Here is a 20,649-nt window from a genome sequence, read left to right as displayed (position 1 = left end):
ACGAACCAAACAAAAAAAACCCAAACCAAAACAAACAAAAAAAAAAACCCTGAGGATTTCAGAACATTTCACAGAGTAAATGAAAAGCGTTTTAGCCGCGGGAAAAATAATAATATCTAAAATAAACTCCTTAAAGGGGGTGGGGGGAGCGATCTTTCAGCCCCACGCTTTCATGCCGTACTCAATCGGCTTTTTGAAACTGCAGATCCTTTGAGACAGAGAGGGAGAGAGAAGGAAAAATCCCGATTTGTGACTAAAACACAGTGCGACCTGGAGAGCTGGCAGAATAAACCTATTGTGGGGCCGAACCGCGCCGGGACCCCCGGGGAGGACCCCCGGGGGCCGCTGCTGGCGAAAAGGTAATTGCTAAGGGGAAATATTTCCAAGCTTTCGCTTTTTGTAACTTTCGACTTTGCCATTTGTTTGCATGCCGAAAAGAGAAGACTTAAAAAAAAAAAGCTGGGTTTTTTTTTTTCTCCCCCCCTCTCCAAACCCCTCTGAAACCTAAAAGATAAAATTACTGGATCTAAAAATAAAGCAGTGGTTAAAGCCTCCCCCACACCCCCCCCCGGTCCCCCACCCCTCCCACCCCTCTCGCCTTCCTCCTCCCGCCCTCCCTCCCTCTCCTTCTTTCTGTGTGTTTGCGTTTGACAAAGAAATGATTTGAACTTCCCACTGCTTCATAAAAAGGAACCCGAGGAGCGGTCCTGCCATGTGGATGTGATTTTTCCTGCTCCGCGGCAGATGCGCCGGGGGAGCCGCCGGCCGCGGGGGCTGCGGCGCTGAGGGAAGCGGGGCCGCCCGCTCCGCACCGGCTGCGCGGCCGCTCCACCATGCGAAAGCGGAGCAAAGGACCGGGGCTCCTCGTCATGTGCCTTTCTGGCTAAAACTGTGGAAACAAACAAACAAGCAATCAAACAAACACAAATTCTGGAGCGGGGGGGGTGGGGGGGTGGGGGGGCGGGAGGGAAGGAGAAGGAGAAATCATCTGCGACCGGAGCGCTGGAAGACCTCTCGTCCTCCTACTTCCCTGAGCGAGCGTGGATGCTGGAAGGAGCCTCTTGGATATGGGATCATATCTGGTGTATCACAGCCTGGGTTTGATCCTCTGCTGCTCCGTGCTGAGCTCAGTCTACGCGCTGGTGAGTCCCTCACGTTCCCCTTCGCGGTCCTGCGCGGCGGCTCCCTGATGAGTAATTTACTGTATGTAGCAAGGATTTAGAAGGCAGAGCGCTGGGATATTTTTTTTTTTTTTCCTTTCAGCCCAGTGGCTTATTTCGCTGGCAGTGTGTGCAGTTGGTCTGGGAGCTGCTGCTCCAGATGAAATTAAAATGTCTGTGCTTCCCCAAGAGTTTGAATCATTTTTAAACCCCTCCGGACAGGAACGCGTGCAGTTTGACAGGGGGCTGGGGAAAGCAGTTGGGAGATAATTTAAAAGACACCTACGGGTAAAGGGCAACTTTTTTCCTTTTCTTTTTTTTCTTTCTTTTTTTTTTTAATCCACACCCCTTTCCAAGACGACAAATTTAATTTTAATTTAATCTTTTTAATCTGCTTAATCTCAGTGAAACAGTGCCGCCTTCTCCGGCACTGAATTTGGAGAGGACCTTGGTGTGCAGGGCTTGCAGACAGTTTACACGCAGGAGCATGAGAGTAGTATTAACCCTTTGCTACTTGGCACTGTTTTCACCTGTTCCTGCACACACCGAAAGAAAGTATCTTCCCAGAGGTAGCAAAAAGGGCTAAAGTATGTCAAAACCGCCTTGGTGGCAGTGATGGGGAGTGGGCTAAGGTCTGCAGACCCTTCTCTGCAGTCCCATGTGGTCTCCAAAGCCCTTCTGCAGAAGTGAAGGGAAATGTCACACAGCATCAGCCACCAGCTGTTAACCCACCGGTGGGCACGCTGCTTTGAGGTGTGCTGTCCTGGCTTTCTCCATCCCTGGAATCACAGTTATTCTACCTTTTCCCAGTGCCTTCTGGTGTAGGAAGAGGCATCACCACCACCTAAAGTGGCATCTGCTTTCTGTGAGGGATGAAAATGTGTTTGAAAGGAGTGGGCTCACCCTGATCCTGGCTCCAGCCAGGTCCTCCCTGACCCTCCAGGAGCCATCACCCTGGGTCCTGTCCCCTGGGTTTGGTAGGGACTGCTTGGGACCTTGTGTGGGGCTGGTAGGGGGGTATTTCCCCCATATGTCCAGCATCGTGTTAGAGGGAAACACCAATAAATGAGGAGCAACAGCCCCTCGGAAAGCAATCACTGTTGCAGTCCCTCCCTGTCTTCCTCTACCTCTAAGCACAAACAAACCTTTCAAAACGTGAAGAAAATTGGGAAGACCGCTTGTAGATACCTTGAGGTTTTAGTGTTGGTTGAGGTTTCTCCCCTTTTCTGAGGCTGGATTAGCATCTCGGTGAGCACGTCTGATTTAGGGCCATATCATGACAGGGCAGGTCCTGTAGCACCTGCTACCGCCCACCTCCGCAGCTCTGCTGCTGCTGAGGTCAGCACCAAAATTCCCACTGGCTTTGGTGTCTCTGTTGATACCAGTGAAAATGTGGTTTGTGAAACGGCCAGATTGGAGCTCAGCAAATCAGGACCTGGAAAAGACAGGCGAGGTTGCAGAATGCATCTCTGGTCCCATTCTCAATTCAGTCTCCTCTCCCAGTACATCCCGCTACCTCCAGAAGGTGCAGAGGACCAAACAGTGAGCCAAGTGTCTGTCAGCTGTCTCATGTTCCCAGCAGGTATTTTATTTCTGATACCCCCATCACAACAGACACTTTCCGATCACAAGCAATGTGCTCAGCAGCGCTGGTGGGCAACAGGGGCTCATGGCTGGAGCAGCTGAGCACGTCCCATGCACCAGCTCAGGGTGAGCTGGACCTGGGCATAAACCAGCAATAGCTCTGCCAGAATCATAGAGGGTCAAGAGACCAGGGCAATTTGCTGGGAAGAGCTAGGAGAAGAATGCACAAGAGTATTTTGCTTGGTTGCATTTCCAGAAGCCTGCTCCTCTCCTGTACTGGTTTAGGGTCCTGCTGCTAGAAACCCCATTTGCTTTAATTAAGCCCAGGCCACCGTGCATGTTTCAGACACTTCCCTTGCTTTTCAGACCCACTATGGACAGCTGGAGGAGTTGCCAGAAGGTTTCAAAAGTTGTCCTGAGAATTCAGGGGCTGCAGAGATGTTGTGTGTCCCTTCCGGCATCCACTTAGGCAGAATGAGAAGGTCAGCCTAATGTCACCCCACTGTACAACAACTTGTGAGGCAGGGAATAACTTGCAGGGTGCTTAGAGCCTGACTTCTTTTCACTGTTGTTGTTTCTTTCCCAAACTAACCTGATTTTTAAATGAACTTTGAAAACACAGAATGGTATTGACTGCATGTTTCAGCATGGTGATGTCTTGTTAGTTACACTATAAGAAGGGTCATATATATACTTGATATCTGGTGACCAGGTCTGAGTGTGTTTTATGTGCTGCCATCAATAGAAGTCACCGAGTGCCTTCCTCCTAGAAACAAGAAGAAAAAATCAATGAGCGTAGCTGCAGAAGGATGGGGATGCAAGGACTTAATTTAGAGGCAGGCTCCGCAGCAGCTTCAGGCTAAGCTAAAAGTGGTACCCAGCAGAGCAAAGCAAAGCTCTGTTGTGGCGTTGCAGTCAGGAGGATTCCCACAGACTGAGGCAGCCGACCGCTCAGAGCTTCAGGGCACAATTCATCTGTCTGAGGCTGGAAAACTTAAATCTTGAGAGCTGTGGTCCTAATTGCTGAGCTCTTTGCAGCTCAGTCGCTTTGTGTCTGAGAGCTGGTGATACTGAGATAGGGCAGAGCATGATGCAACCTAAATGTGAAGCTGTCACTGTGGTTATTCTTTTTGTCAGCCAGCAAAGATGATAGTAAAGGCACTTTTTGAAGTGAGAGTGCTGAAGCAGGGCTGGGAAATGGTTTCTTTGATTGCCTATGTCACCGGTACATCATCATGGGGCAGGACGCTGGCAGCTGGATCACTTCTCCGCAGCACGAGGGGTTGCATGTCCCTGTATTGACTGTAAACCAGGGTGGGAAATTCAGCACATGGAAAAATGCTGTGGGAGTGAGTTCTTTCAAAGTTAAAAGTGTCTGTGCAGAAATCAAGTTCCCCCTGGCCCTGGCGAGCCTGTGGCCACACAAAACCCATAGCAAGATCAGCATCCCTGTCCGGAGCTTTTGAGGGGCAGCTGAGAGGGACAGACCTTGATGTGGGGTAAAGTATTGGGTGAAGCTCTGCTCTCCTCCAGCTCCCCTGGCAATCCAGAGAAGTCATCCTCCAACATTTCCCTGGGAATATCATGAACAACACCTGCTTAAACCGTGAGGGGGATTTTGCTTGTCGACTGAGCTCTTTGTGCCTGAAATCTGGCAGCATGAGGGAGTAAATTTGGGTTAATTCTGCTATTTGGTCCAATAGCCAGGGAAGTGAGATTGGCCTGAGCCAGATAGCCCTGTAAAGATGGGCTTGAAAAGTAGATGTGTGCAAAAGGAGCTTTAAAAGTAGGGTCTGACCTCAGCAGAGCGCAGGAGAAGTTAAGCTGCAGGCACTATGATTTTATCTGAAAGACACTGCCAGAGCCCCTTGCAGAAAAACCTCCCCATGTCCTACTCCCCGCTGAAAGCCCACAGTTTGCTTTGCTGACCCCTTCACTTTTCATTTTGATGCCTTCTCTTGCCAGTCTCAGCCTGGCAGCCCCCAACTCAGTTGTCACTGGAGGAGATATTCTGCATCATCATCATCAGCCCCCAGCCTTCTGCAGGGCTTTGGACCAGAATAGCTCCATTTTGGGAAACAGGTATCAGCCTGAGCCGGCTACAGTCGGCTGAGCTCAACATGATGCAGGGAAGCAGGTCTGTGTGATGTATGAAGTGGGTAGCAAAAGGGACCCCCACTTTACTGCAGGGGTCTTGCATTTCAGCAGTGCTCGGTGCCTTGCAGAAGGTGCTGCACATCAGAGCGATGCATTTTGGCAGTTGAATGATCTCGATGCCTTTCTGTTTGCTGGAGCCTGTAGTTCCCCAGCCCTGGCCCCACTCGGGCTGCTCGGGCAATGCTCAAGCTTCCCTCTGGTTTTCGCAGAGAAGCTGTAGCACACACACACACACCACACCCAGAAATTCGAGGGGTATCATTAAGGGATTGGGAACCTTTTCTTCCAGATATAACCCAAAGCAGGGACAAGCTTGGCCAGGTCACCTGCAGAAAGACCCCAGCCCCTATTCCCAAGGGAGCTGCATCCACAGCAGCATCAGTGTTAATCTCTGTTCAGAAGGTCTGGTGTAAATCAGAAAGTTCCCACTAGAGCGATGCTGGAGTCACCAGCTAGCCAAGATCCCAGCGCTCAGGCAGCAAAGCAGCTGTGTTAAAGAGTGTGGGGTGGTGGTTTGCTCTGTGACTTCTTGTTCCTCTGATCAGACTCACATCTTCACAGTTCAGGAAAGGGGAATGATTTGAAGTTGAATAATTTGTACCTGGAAGGGAAAGTTAATCATATTCTGCCTCAGAATACAGCCCATAATAAAAATAATAATAATCAAATAATCCTATCTAGAGATCCTGCAAATCCCAACTAGCTGTCTAGCTTCATTAAATAAAGACAGGCTCCAAGTGCAGGGAAACAATGTCTGAAATGTTCTTCCCTCCACACACGCTTGGGAGCGTGCCCATCCCTGCCTCGTGTATTTATGAAAGATAGGATTTTTGTTATTGTACATCGGGATTAGCAGATATCCCCGGATTGTAAAGTACTCAACCACAAAATATAAAGCAAACAAGCCTCCGCGTCAGGGTAATGCATGGGCTGTGATTTCACCCCATGCAAGCCAAACAGAGCCCAGCTGCCCGGTGGCAAGCCTGACCTGAGCAGGCTGGGGCTGCTGCGAGCTCCCAGCATGGGGAAGAGGAGAAGCAACGGGGCAACTGCACACAGGGGGGGAAGGAAGGCTGGAGGAAATGAAATCCGAGGTGTGCCTTTTAGGTCCAGGCAGTTGTTGTTTGGTTTCTGGCCTCCTAGAAATAGCCCCGGAGCAGTGTTTTGAGATCAGTGGGATTATTCCAGCTAGGGCACTGTGTCTGCACTCCCTGCGAGGGGTACCCCCAGCCCAGACAGCTCAAGCAGAGACAGCTGCTGCCCCTGCCACCACCTCCCTTTGCTCCCATGTCCCTTTGAAAAATGATGCTGAGAGTCGTCCACAGCTGTGTGTTTTCCTGGGCCAGGTGTACTGATAAGGGACTCTCCCTGGGTGTAAAGATGCTGGCTGGAGGATTTCCCTCTGCTTGGGAAATTCACCGCTCAGCCCCTCCAGTAAATTCAGTTGAAACGAATCCCTGGTTTGCAAAGCTATTTGGGACACAGACATCACACTCATCACACTGAAACCCCCAAATTGCAGCTATTTGCAGGCAGCCTCCAACCAAGCAGCATGGGGCGAGCTGGAAAAGCACCCGGCTAGCACCCAGATACAGGGCTGGGGAAATCCTACTCCCTGGAGTCAGTGGCAGAGCTATAGCTATGGCTCCAGCTAAACTTTGCAGTCCTTGAATTTTTTGTCTAAATACCAGGAGGAGGGAACAGCAGAGCCGGATCACAGCTGCCTCTGACTTAAGTCCCTCCTGGGAACTGGCCCTTGTCGCTGCTGAGCGGCTCCATCCTCATCCCGCATGGCTGGGAGAGGGCGGTGGGGTCCGGTGGGTGTTTAGGTGCTCACTAGACTGTGCAGCTCTCCGACCCCGTGGCTGTCGCTGGGCTCGTCTCAGCCGTTTGAGCTCTGATCCCTCCAAACTCCCTTGCCCTCTGACAGTCCAGATCAAAGGGAGAAGCCAGCGGGGATCCCCCCCCCTGCTTTCGGATGGGCTGTTTCTCTGCAAAAGGGCAAGCATAGAGGGGTTTCTCTGTCTGCTCAGCTTCTGCTGTAAGTGAAATTTTAGCGTCTCTCAATTAATAACTGTTGCAACAACAACAAAAATAAGGAATCGTGCTCCTTAGGGCAAGCCCTGACTGAAAGGAAGAACTCAACAAGATCAGCCTTTGTTAAAGATTAGACCGTATCAAAAATACTTTACCCTGACATGGAGAATTTGCTTTCTCCCTCTACATCCACTTGGCTGTTACAATACCATTTGGCTATCTTGACCCGTAACACCTGAAACTTCAGCTGGCCTTCAAGAGTGTGCTAAAGATGATCTTTCTGTTGCACCTTTCGCGACATGGCAATAAACAAATGACCCCTGGGGCTGAAACCCCCAGTGGAATGCCTGCTGGGTCAGACTGAGCTTTGCTGTCTTGTGTCATAGGAAGAACACCCAAACCCCTGCTTGAGGCACCTGGCTTGGCATTAATCCCTCTATTTCCACTGAGGCTAGGCCGACCCTTGCCAGTGATTACAGGGGCTCTGTGTTTTAGGGTTTTCCTTTTCTTTTGGAAGCTCAGCTTGAACTGACTTCCATAAATATGATTTGCAGGAAAAGAAAATTTTGGACTGATGGCATCCTCATAACATATCGTACTTTGATCTTTCTGTTAGAGAAATCCCTCTGACGGCATTCAGGTGAGGGTTTGGTTGTCGAAATCTTCTGCAGGGCTGGCCTGTCTCTCTGGCCATGTGTTTTTCCTTTATCCAGCAAAGCAGAAAGTGGACTTCTCTGCCCCTTTTCCCTCTCACCCCTCCAGCATTGCTGGTCCAAGGCATTTCAGCAGCACAGGGGCTGTATTCCTGTCTCCCTTCTTCCCTCCTGACCATGTGCGCCCTTGCATGAGCTGATTCAACTCACTGAGCTTGCACGAAACTACCCCGAGATGGAATAAAGAAAATAAACAGAGGGAAAGGTTTGTAGCTGGGTCAGTGAATGGCATCTTCACAGGAAAGTCTTGGATGAATCCCCAAGGCATGTGACACAGACACTGGGGACAAGAAGGGGTGAGCAGCCCGTAATGCGTGCCGGTTTGCCCTGACACCATGGCTGTACTGTCATGTTACGTGGGCATAAAGCCCCCCAGATCCTCTGTTTAAAACCCCCCACCCCGTTCCTGTTGTACCTCCCACCCCTTAGTGATAAATACACATACAGCAGTGTGAGCCGTCGGTGTGAGCTCACCGTGCTGCTCCTGAACCTCCCCTCCACCAGCCACACCATCTGGTCATCAGCACACGTGGCAGTTTTCGGCTGAGCAGATGAGTCCTGCAGATAGTGCTAAGTGATGTGCAGGATAACATAGGTCAGGGGTATTAGATATGACTACATTCTCGGGGTTTTGGGGGAAAAATGAGTTTAGGCTTGTAGACATGAGATGTGTTGTGCCATTTGGCTTCAGGGCCAGAGGACAGGACCCAGCCCTTGTATTTAGCAGGACAGACATAAACACAGACTTCCAAGTGGCCTGTACAAGCTGAGATACAACAGACTTGTTACCTACTTACCTGTTTTCTAGTCTGTTGCTTGCAGGGGCAATGAAATGGTCGAGGCAAACTGCTCCTGCTATGTCCAAATTGTGGAAGCCGTTGAGCCAGGCAGGACAGCCCTGTCAGAAAGGGCAGAACAAATGAACCTTCAAAGTCCAAAGGTGTCTGGTGTCTTTGAGTCTTTCCACCATAACAAGCTCTGAGTATCAGCTGTCTGTCGGATAAGGGCAGCTCATCCAAAGGAGACTTGGCTTCTTGTAAAAGACCTCCTGCTAGATCAGTGTCTGGGGCAAGGGCTGGAGGCAGGAGTTGCTGTCTCAGCACACAAGGCAGGCTGGTTATCTCGTTTTTCACATGGTTGCCCTGTTGCTAATCAGGGTTCCTCGATGTTATCTTTACTTCAGTCCCCCTTCCCCTCTCTCCAGTCATTTCAGTGTACTTATCTGCTTGGTCTTGCCACACTGAGATCAAGAAGCAGCCTCAGTTGCACACACACACCTCAGTAAAGGCAGGACTGAAAGTCACTGGGTGTCCTTAGAAAACCTTCTCTTCCCTTCACTGAACTTTGGCTTAGGACCTAAATGGTTTATTTCTGCATGTTTTAACAGAAAAGTGAGTGGTATGCAAAACCTAACTCATGCTTGCCATGGGTTAAGGGATGAGGCACTTTGCAAGGAGCAGCAGATGGGAGGGAGTTACTACCGCTTGGGCGCATAGCAGAGGACAAATCACACAATCATAGAATCATTTAGGTTGGAAAAGACCTTTGAAATCGTATAGTCCAACCGGTAACCCAGCACTGCCAAGCCCACCACCAAACCATGTCACTGAGCACTGAGTCTACACTTTTTTCCAAACACCCCCAGGGACAGTGACCCCACCACCTCCCCGGGCAGCCTGTCCCAGTGCCTGACCAGCCTTTCAGGGAAGATGTTCCCCAACCCCCAATCTAAACCTGCCCTGGGGCAAGGTGAGGCCGTTTCCCCTTGTCCTGTCACTTGTTCCTGGGAGCAGAGACCGACCCCCCCTCGCTGCACCCCCCTGTCAGGCAGCTGCAGGGAGTGAGAAGGTCCCCCCTGAGCCCTCTTCTCTCCAGGCTGACCCCCCCATCTCCACACCACTGAACTGGTGCTCCAGCCCCTTCCCCAGTTCTGTTGCCCTAATGACCAATTAACTTTTGGTCAATTAAATGATCAATTAACTGAGACTCAGTGAGGCCTTGGGAGACTGTGCCACTGTTTAGGACTACTAGTAAGTCATTTAATCATCTTATTGCCTTGATGTATCCCCCTGGTTTATATGCCTTGAGGACTCAAGGGATGCAGCATCCCGGAAGAGCTCCACCCCATGCTGTATGCTAACCACAGGAATGGTGCTGGTAGCAAACACGGAATGGGACTTTTCTTACCTCAGGAGGAAAAGGAAGATTTCAGGAGCTGGAATTGCCCTGGTGCTGCTGTGCCCAGCAAGGCTGGGACTGCTGGACTCGGGAGCATCATCTGAACTTGATATTGCTCACACTTTGCTGCACCGTGCTGCTCCCCTGCTCCATCTCCCCACCGCCAGGCCAGCCTGCTCTGTCATTTCTGTCACTGTCTTTGGCCTCTCTTTCACAAGGCTGGGGAGAAATAAATCAACATTTTTGACCAACATGGAAAGCACAGGGGGCTGCACTCAGACCACTCCCAGTAGGCACATGGAAGCCCAGCAAAAGACAAAGCTGACTCTGACTCATGCACTGACTCACTTGCACCCAGACTGTGTTACTGCGTTTCCCTTAGCCCCAGGACCTGAAAACGGTCTCTAACCCGCTTTATTTAGTGACACAGTGGGTCCAGGGGCTCCTGAGACAGCTCAGCCATAGGAAAACATAGGCTAGCCTGGAGTAGTTAAATTTCATTGATCTTGTGAATTAAAAGACATTAGGCAATGCCTGATCTCCTCTAGAAGCAAACAGCCAGTAGCTTCTTTTGTTTTGCAAACATACAAATCAAATTCCAAAATTCAGTGAAACCACTGGAATTATTTCCACGCACTTCACATACTGTTTCCATCTATCCCTCTTTTGTTGCCTAAACCCCTGCCTCACCTCAATGTTACCTTGACTTTCTCCTCATCTCCTACATCCCAAACAACTTCTCCTTTTAGGCACTGAGCAATCAAAGCTAAAGTAGCTTTGATGCATTGGCTATGGCGAGTGATTGCAAGGAAATGACCTCTTTCTGCTGGCTGCACTCGAAGAGTAAGATCAATAAAGCAACATTACGTAGCATATCTATTTCGTGGTTAGCAATTTCACTCAGCTAAGTAAAAATACACACACACACAAAACCTAACATAAAAGTGGGAGGGAGCTGATAAAAGGTGGGACTGCTAAGAGGTGACCAACGTAGAGAGCTTCAAAAGCTGGAACTGCTGGCTTATCAGGAGCAACTTATGAAGCCTTTGACCTCTCGGAGTTGATATCCTCAATGTTTTCTCTGAGTTTGTGTTTTCTTCCAGCACCCTCAAGGTTACACTCAGTGATTTGCTTGCTCTAGATGGCATTTTCAGTAAGGAGAGGCATCCAGGAGTTGGGCTCTAGCCCTCCTGCTGACTTTCCGTATGCTTTCAGGCATTTCTTGCTCTGTATGTTCAGCAAAGGCACAGAGGACTTGTGGGGAGCACACAGGACACTCTGGGTTTGGAAACGTAGTTTATCTTTATTGTTCTTCCCAGAAAAGAGTAAGAGAGAGAACGATGGCTCTGTAAGCACTGAGGTGGAAATGTTTTCCCAGTCTAAATAGCCATGGTTACTAAACCGCACACCAGTAGGTGGTCAGAGGGGCTGATGCGCTGTATCTGATGCAGACATGGCTTATTTTCACTTGTGCTGCATCACCAGGACTGTTTACTCAGGCTAGCCACTGGATGGGGACAAAGCAGGATAGGGCTAATTTCCCTGCTGGGCTTTGATGTCAGCAGCGGGTACTGGTGCATCTCCAAGCTGCCCCATATCCTCGAGGGACCCCCTCAGCTGCAGAGCATCCTGGCACGCACCACCTCTGCATCCCACGGACCCTGGGTGGGCCTTGAGGTCTCATTTCCTCAGCTGACAAAGACACAGGCTTTGGTACAACGCTGTTACGTGTGTGTGTATCTACAAGTGAGCGGGGGGGCATAACTGTACGGAACTGACTCATGCCGTAGCATTGTTAAACAGTCTCGGAGCATCCCACCATACGATCCCACTGCAGAGTACCAGCTTTATCTCCAATTCATTTCCCACCATGACTGGTGTTTCTCCGTCAGCCTTTCACCACCACAATGAAGCATGTTTGTTGGTTTGGTGCCTTTTTTTTTTTTTTTTTGTTTCATTTCTGGGATCAGATTTTCTCTGTGATTTGCCTTAACCTCATCACAGAAACCACAAAGCTCAAGGGGCCAGAGCCTTCTGCTGGCATAAATCGGTGGTGTTCCTGTGGAGTGCAGAAGGGCCAAGAGAATCTCATCTGATGTCAATCAGTGTCTCGGCAGGGAAATAAGGAGAGAGCCGGAGGGTAAATTGGAGAAGCCCAACTGGCACATGCTGGTCCTTAGGAGGAATCTGGACAGGAGGGGAGAGAGTTTTGCAAATTGAGAGATCTGGGTCGGATGACAAGCTCCCAGTTTCCAGATGCTTCTCCAAACCATGTTCGGCCATTCTTCAGTAGCTTCGTTTGTGGCTGGCTGCCTTGTGCAACGAATGCCATCTTGAAAGCATTTAAACAAGAGCAATTTGGGGCCAGGAGACACATGGACTGACGACTCTAAAAGTGGGGAGCATCACTCTTGTTTCTGGCTGCGGTGGCAGTGGGGAAGGATGATAAGCATAAGCATGCTGGCAGGCTGGATTTTTCAAACCACAGGATAGGACTGAATTCAGCTGTGGATTTGGTTCCATCCTTAAAGGATGCCAGATCATGATGTCTAAATCTCTGAAATTTGAGCAAATATAGCATCACTGTTCAAAGCAGACAGTGTAACAGATGATTACTTTTTCTTTTCCCCTACACAAATTCTCACACTGATTTTGCCCTTGCATACCTTAGTGTCATTGACAATGTCACTGTGATCAATGAATTGAACTTTAAGTACCGTAGGACTGGAAGTGGGAAATCAGGCCTTTGAAAGTTACAGCTACTGCATACTACTAATTTACTTTGTCATCAGCAAAAGATGACTCAGGCTGATGGAGGATCAGGGAAAGGGGAGAGTGCTTCAGCTGGTGAAAATGGAACAGTCAGCCCTTGTTTTGCACCAGGTAAGGATCCAGCCCTGGTTTTGTGCCAACAAGTCTGAGCACAGAGGATCACCATAGGGGTCAATGTGGGCATGTGCTTGGCTGACCTGACTCAGCACTTCCTAAGGCGATAAGGGCTCTGAGCGACCCAGATAAGCAGAGCAATGGTCAAGCCAGAGGATGAACTGACTGCCAGCCCATGAACAGAGCTGGGTGAAGGAGACACCTGAGGTGGAGTAGGAGCAGACCGCCCAGGTGGATCCCTGCGACCTTCCATTTGCCAGTTTTCCTGTTTAGGCTGACATGGAGGTGAATCTCCCACCCCTTCTGCAGTTGCAATGCAGCCAAATCTGCTGCATAATAGGCGTCATCATTGCCAGTGGGAGCATGCATGGATGAGGGTCTATAGGGCATGCACAGAGGGAGACCGAGCAGACATGGACACGCAACTCCTTTCCCAGGCTGGTGCCTAACTCCCTTTTACCCTGCTGACAGTGCCAGCCTTCATTAGCAGCACCATTAGTCCTCCAGAAGAACCAGTTATGCATTGTCTCACTGCTGTGGTGGTAGCTTTTGCTTCTCTTCTGGGTTTCCTCATTCACTGCTTTCCCCTTTGCCTCTTGGTAGCACCGTTGTTCCTTACCCTACTGCTGGCCCTAAGCCCCTCAGATTTCAAAACAGACATCTAAAATGAAACAGAAGGGAAGAACACTCCATTGGGAAGGACCTTCTTAGGGTTCAGAGTTAACACGCCGTAGAAAGTGGACCAGGCAAAGATCTGTAGTTCATCCCTCCAAAAGCATTCAGGCTGGAAAGCCCATGTTTCCCAGAAAGCCTGGGGGGCAATGCAAAGCAGAATGAAACAGGAAGAGAAGGCTGGTTTTGACCCATAAAATTCCAGCATTTTCTGTCTTCCAGCCTTGTTGCTGCAAGGTTGGGGAAAAGGAGTGTGACAGACGCTGGAACAGGTTCCACACCTCCTACAAATCACCTGTTCAAGGCTGGAAACATGGTGCTCAAGATGGTGAAGCTGATACAGAATCATTTCAGTTGGAAAAGACCTTTAAGACCATAAAGTCCAACTGCTAACCCAGCACTGCCAAGCCCACCACTAGGTATCTCCAGCTTGTTGGTGTACAAAGAGGATACTTGCAGTGAAGACAGGTCATGAGATGGCAGGAGATAAGACCATTTTGGTGTGGGTCCAAGGCCTTAGCTAATAGCCTTGGGTTGACCCTGGAATAGGGCAGCAGGGGGACATGTCCTATCGCAAGGGCTGACAGTGCTTTGATGGGGCAAGAGGCTCTTTTTGAACTGGCCAGGGGAGAGAAGGCATTGAGAACCATGGCTGTTCCTCGAGTCCAGGGAGAAGGATGGACAAGAGAAGACAGATGAGACTTCGGCACTGTCTAAAGAAGCTCCTAGTTGATGGGACTTTGCCTTTACTAATAAGGAAAAACAGGCTGGCCAGGGATGAGCAAGCTCCCTGGCACTTACCAGCCTGCACCACCCCAAATAACACCTAGGCACGTTTCAGGTGTGCTGTAGCCTGTAGGAAGTGATTTGGATGAGGCCACACTGCTTTGGAAAAAAGATATTGTAGACATATGGATGTTGGCACGGCTGAAGGTGACAGAGAATAGGACCCAGCTGATTTATTTTTTTACAGAGGATAAGCTGATGCTTGTAGTCCCATGGGAGGGGTCCCATGCCTGAACAGGTCCCGCTCCATGGGTGCCTGGCTGGATCCCTGCTACAGTCACATCTAAAGCAACAACAGCCCAAACCAGGGCTTTTTTGGGACTCCCACCAGCATCCACTGGCCGGTACCCGTGGCTCGGTGGGATGCTTCTACCTCCACAGGAAGATGCCCCACTGGAACGTGCCACAGGGTTGATTTTGTCTCTCGCAATGGGTGGCAGCCAGGGATTTTCACTCCGGGGATCTCCCTTTTCCCCTCCATCTCCCACCGAGGCACGTGCAGCCACCACAGCTTTGTGCCTTCCCCGGCGGCTCCAGGGCCATGGCTGCCCTCAACTCCAGGTGAGCAGCCTGTCGGGCTCTCCAGCATCTCCCCCCACCATGCCCAGCAAAAGGAGGAGACGAGGGGGATGGCGGAGGTGACTGGCTGGAGCTGGGAGGACGTCATGCCCCAGAGCTGCCTGCACCGCACTGAGGCTCAATGTGCCCCGATCACAGAGGTGGCCTTGTTGTAGGCACCCCGGCCACGCGCCGCTCCGGCCGCTGCTGGCAGCTCCCGCTCCCAGCCTGTGCCTGCTGCCCGGTGGCTTTTCTGGAACAGATCCCCCCACACACACTCCCCGAGCAAAGAGAGGGGGGTCTGCAGGGAGCTTAGGAGAGAGTGGGGAGTGGGCTAGTGTCCCGTCTCGGCTACCGATGGTGCCGGCCCTATCGCGTCGTGAATCAGGACATTAATCAGTGTTATGGGGCTTGGGACAGGGTCAGATACCTGTGGTTTGAGGCGTGCTGGCAGCGCTCGGCATCGCCGGAGTCATAATACCACACACTGCTCATGAAAGAGTGGGGCTGTGACATTCCAGGAGGCATGGTGCCGGGGGCGGGGGGGGGCGGGGGGCGCGGGGAATGAGGACGGGCTGGGGAGGTGGCTGCTGATGGGGGTGGGAAAGGAAAGGCGAGAGGAAGAAGGGAAAAAATAGGAATAAAGGAAAGGAAAGGAAGAGAAAGAAAGAAAAAGAAAGAAAAAGAAGGAGAGCAAGCAAGAAAGAAAAGAGCAAGAGAAGGAAAGCAAGAAAGAAAAGGAAGGAAGGAATGAAAGAAGGAAGAAAGGAAGGAAGGAAGAAAAAGAAATAAGGGAAAAAAGAAAGGAAGGAAGGAAAGAAAGAAAGGAAGAAAGAAAGGAAGGAAGGAAGGAAGAAAAAGAAAGAAAGAATGAAAGAAAGAAACCCTTTCTATGCGTTTCCAGGCTGCCTTGCCTACAGGTGTGTGAGAGGAGAGGGCTGCCTGCTTTATAACCCTGCCTTTTGCGTCCTCTGTGCAGGGAGTTTGCTGCACATCCCTTCCCACAAGCACAGGCAAGAAAGTGAGGGTATGAGAGCAGGAAAATTAATTGCACCAACCAGGCAGGAGAAGTGGCAGAGGAGGGTGGGAAGGCAGGCCCCTAAAGGCTGGGCCAGGAGCTTCGAAGAGAAATAAATGGGATCCCTGTTCCTGGGAAGGGGGGGACCAGTGGAGACAGGGTCCCATCATTGTCCCTGCTTTGCTTTCCAAGGCAGCATGAAGCAGGCTCTCAGCCTGTGTCTGGCTTTCAGAGGATACCAGGTGTTACAAAGTCTAAGGGAAGTTGTCAGGAGTTCAGGTCTGGGTCTACCCAGGCAGCCTGCAGAGCTTTCCATGCTGGTTTCTCTCCACCTATGACAGGACACCAGGATGGGAGAAGATATGGGGATCTGCTATGGCAAGACAGAGGGGTCCCAGCAAGGGTGCAGCCTCACCTGGGGACTGCCCTGGGAGAAGCATGCTGTGGTCCCCAGCCTCAGAGCTCCCATCCACCCCTGACCCTCCCAGTCCTCCCAACACAAGCAGGGAAACTGGCCCAGCCATGCCATCCCAGGGCAGGAAAGGGACTGTAACACAACACTACAAAGGCACAAAGCTGGGAAAGTGGAGAGTGTAAGGACAGAGTGGTCTGTGTTTGCCCTCAAGACCTGAACATGCTGTGAGGTATTTGTGGGGACACCTTGGCTATGTGAAGTTGTGTTTTCCTTTCTACTGCTGCTGCCTGGAGGGAGGCAGGACTCCCCACAGCAAGCATGGGGTTGAGCCTGACACTGACTTGCTTGGAAGTCAGATGAGACGGATCTCACCTGCTTTTGGAGGTCACAGTCTCTCCCATCTCCAAGGGAGGGTGGTAACCCAGTTTTCCTCCATAGGCAGCAAAGATCCAGCAAGGAGAGACATGCTACAGCAGGACCCCCAAGGGGAGCAGATAAGACATCACAGTGGCGATGAAAGCATCGCTCTACTCTTGGGACAGCCTGGGCACTGAGCTCGTACCACAAATATCTGCAGTGAGGCAAGCTGAATCACTGGGTGGGACAGAGGCAGAGCAGCCCTCAGGAGACCCTGGGTCTGTCTCCCAGGTCCCACCAGCACAGACTGACACAAGCTGCTTCTGCCTGTGGTCCAGGCAGCCGCCAGCCACCACTACACAGGAGGTGCTAGGCCACCCTACAAGGCAAAACCCCAGGCCTGTTGGCTTAGCGTTGCATCTTTCTCTTCTTTTTTTTTCTGTTCTTTTACCTGTTTCTGTAGTTTTATTACTGCGTCTTTTACCCACAGTGGGCTTCAGGCCATCCTCCCTGTTTTAAGACAATAATGTTGTGTTTGTGGAATCGTGGTTAGTGGCATCAGCAGGATGTTCTCAAAGGCTTCCCATTTTCCGTGAACACTGTCTGCTCTGAATTTATTTTGCCAGCTGATGCCAACAATAGACCTTGTAAGTCTTTTCACCTCTGCCATGAAGAAAAAGTCCTCTTCAGCCTCTGCAGTACAATGGACATTTTCTCCTCCCAATGAAAGTTTGCAGGTAGCACCCAGTGCTGCAGTGCAGGAGACCCTGCCTTAGCAACTCATTTGAATGATTACAGGTGGCAAACATCCCCCAGATTATGGCAGTTGCTTAAAATATCATGAGCTTTTCAAAAAGGGGAAATTTTTATCTAGTTTTGTCTCTCCTTATTCTGGCACTCTGGAGTTAACCACCTCCAGCTTCTTTCTGGTGCCATGGCAGGTAAATGCTTGCTTCTATTTTAAATGTGAGCTGTGTGCCCCCCCAACACGTGAGCTAAGGCTCAACGAAAACCAGAGTTAAAAAACACCAGAGAAAGGAGTGAGAACTCCCAGTCTTGCTGCATGTCTGGCTACCCATGCCCTTAAAGGGTAGGGGAAAATGAGTAAGAAAATCCCGTTATCTTCTTCCTGCATGTCCTTCAGCAAGTCATCCTCTGGAAGGAGCTGGCAAAGTAGGTGTTTAAAGAGTCTGGGGGTGTTACTGAAAGTAAAAGTTCTTTAGCTGTTTTTCACGTTCATCATCTAGCCAGTCACTGTGTGGTAGAGGAAAGTTTCAGGGCAAATTAAAAGAAAACAATAACGCTCCATGTTTTTACTCCTCTGGGGATTACTTCTGTGCTTTGTTTGTAGAGGAAAAGGTGTTCTGGAAACGCCTCAAAAGAAATTTGGCTTCATTTGTTTGGTGTTTTGGGGATGATTTTGATTTGGGGATGCATTTATGACATTCAGAGTTAGGAGATCTTAACATTGAAGTTTTCATGTTTAGATTTTGGAAATGTGCCTTTGGAAAGAGCAAAACCCTGCATTTTGTGCATGAATTAAAAATTTAAATTAATATTTTAAAAAGAAGTCCTGAATATGACTGAAAGAGGACAGTCACAGTGAGAGCCCCAGAGCCAAAAGTGTTCTCTGGGAAATGCAGAGACTGTCTTGCACTAAATGAGCACAAGGTGTTGCAAGTAGCTGTATGAACATCTCACAGGGGGATACTTAGGAAGCTGCTTTATCCTCCAGGTGCTCCTTTTCCTCTTGGCTGTGTTGGAGCTGGAAGCTTTTAGAGGCAGAGATTGCCCCATGCTCTGGTCCAGGTTCCCTTGGGCACCCTGGGCAGGAGACTCTGAGATGTCTAGGTATCTACCTGGGCTTTGTGGTCTGAGCTTGTCCATGGAGCTCCAACCAGCACAGCAGTGAGCCTGGGGAGAAATTCAGTTCTGTCTACATAGGCAATGAAGGCCCAATTCATTTGCCTTCATGTAGTCATCTAGAGGCACCCAAGGTGTCCGAGATATCTGCCAAGAGCAGGTAGACATGGCACAGGACCAGCAGGAAGCCATGGAGCAGAAGCTGGAAGCCAAGTGAGCTATTGCAAGGCATCAAGTTGCACTCGACACCTTGTTTCTTGCCACTGAACAACCTCTAGCGAAGCAAGATTTCAGATTTTCCTCTCTGTGGTCAGTGGAACAAGACAGAGACCTGGAAAGGGTGCATCACCCCTCACAAGTAGAGTCTGTGTTTCTCTGCTGACTAAGTTGGAGGGATTTACCCTAGGACAGCTCAGGTATGTGTGGTGGATTTTGGCCTAAGTGATTATTCTGTAGTAGTTTCTGGACAGTTCCAATTCCTGGTCAGAACCTGCAGCTGCTGTAGTAATGCAAGTGGTTGTTACCAATGAAATTCCCTCCAAGACTGCAGGAAGGCTGGGAATTTTATCCTTCCTTTCTGTCCAGGATATTGGGCTTCAAATCTAATGATGTGTTTTAAATAAACTTTTAAAAATGTTTTTGTTGGGGTAAAAAAGCCAGAAAGCAGCCATTTATCTGCTTGTAAATAAACCTACTAATTTAAAGAGCAGAAGGAAAACACCCACTTGAGCAAGGACTTTTGAGAAAACCATGGCAAGTCCCTGTCCCTGCCATCTCTTTGCATTTTCACGTACCGCTGGAGAGTGGCTGGTACAGCTACATCACAGACCACCATCTTCTTCTGGAACATCCAGACCCACAAGCAGGACCTGCTCTTCCAGGCTGTGCCTCACTGGTTTTGAGCCTGCAGTCCTCATCTTCATTGGCAGCAATGGACACCGGGAGGTTTGTGAAAGGTGGATAAAAATCCCAAAGTCTGTCACAAATAGACATGCAGGTTTGCTGCGAGGTCCACACCTCCACCAAGAAATGGTGAAGGGCTCACAAATGACAAAGAAACGTGGGAAGCCACCAGTCAAGTCAGTACTGCCTATGTTCTGTGGCCAGGGGAGCAGTTAGCCACCAATTCTTCCTTTAGACCACCAGGATTTGAATCCTCTGACCCTGAGTTTAAAATGTGGGTGTTTACTCTGGTTCTGTAGGGAAACTGGGGATCACTTCTCAAGCCCTCGTCAGCCACCGGTGTGGATAACTGACTAGCTGAAAAGGGTCACATAGACATAGTCCAGCTGGCTGGACAAAAATGCACATCGCTTTCAGCTTATCTGAAGTAAAGCAAAATACACTGTCTTTGGCTGTCCTTGTTACACAATAACAGGAAGATTTTGGTGGGAAAAGAATGTTGCAGGTGGGAACAGAAAACTACAGAAGAGAAACTAGGGGTGGGCTTGGTATTTAGGCAACTAACCAATAATGAGCTTAACTTTTGTAATATGTATGAGCTAATTATAAGAAGGCATAAAAGGTGACTGTAAGAGACAATAAACGAAGTCTGCTGATCACTCATATTGAGTGACTGTGTCTTCCCTCCGTCGCGACACACCGGCTGTTGTGGACCATGGCATGGGAACACCAGCCTGGATGGAGACTGAGTGTGCTGCTGGCCCCTGCCGAACCGCAGACCTGCAGGTGGGATCCATCTCACCTTCTTGAGCCTTTTAAAAATAACTTCTTGAGGTTTCTTTTACAGTCAGTATGTCAGTCAGACCTCTCCTCTCATCCCATGTAAGGCGGTTTGTGTCACCTGATGGTTGTTCCTTCTTTTCTTCATGGTCTATAGAAAGAGCCTTGAACAACATGCTAGGTTAGATGCTTAACCTTTATATGGCTGAGGATGGAGATGGCCCCGCACCAAAATAACCTGTGTGCTATTCCTGGCTCTGCCAGTCACCCCGGGGTGACTTTGAGAAACCCCTTCCTTTTTTGGCTCTTCTGTCCTTTGTCCAACTCACTTCTTTAGGCTTGGCTTTCCAAGTATCTAGGTACTAAACTGAAATCTGAGGGAGTTATCACCAAAACAACTTTGTACCCTTATTTCTGGGCCCTGAGCCATGAGTTCCTCGGAAGAGAGATGTATTTTGCTGCAAGCGTGCATGAAGATAAGCTTAACAGCAACAGACCCTTATCTGCGGCTTCAAAATGTGCTTGTCCTACAAACAGTGATGTAAATCTCTAGCCTGTACCTCCCACGGAAGTCACTAATAC

The 20,649-nt window shown here is 49.8% G+C and overlaps 1 protein-coding gene across 1 annotated transcript in view; it reads left to right on the top strand.

The window, feature by feature from the left end:
- The first annotated feature begins 629 nt into the window (after positions 1 to 629).
- PTH1R (parathyroid hormone 1 receptor) overlaps positions 630 to 20,649 on the top strand; it is a 120,590-nt gene continuing 100,570 nt past the window's right edge. The window contains exon 1 of the mRNA XM_037387337.1: positions 630 to 1,142. Coding sequence (XP_037243234.1) covers positions 1,068 to 1,142 — 75 coding nt within the window. The 5' untranslated portion in view covers positions 630 to 1,067. The remainder of the gene's footprint in view (positions 1,143 to 20,649) is intronic.

The sequence above is a fragment of the Falco rusticolus genome, chromosome 4 (assembly GCF_015220075.1).
Source record: "Falco rusticolus isolate bFalRus1 chromosome 4, bFalRus1.pri, whole genome shotgun sequence".
Lineage (NCBI taxonomy): Eukaryota > Metazoa > Chordata > Aves > Falconiformes > Falconidae > Falco > Falco rusticolus.
Note: the sequence above shows the minus strand (reverse complement) of the source record. Positions and strands in the feature narration are given on the sequence as shown.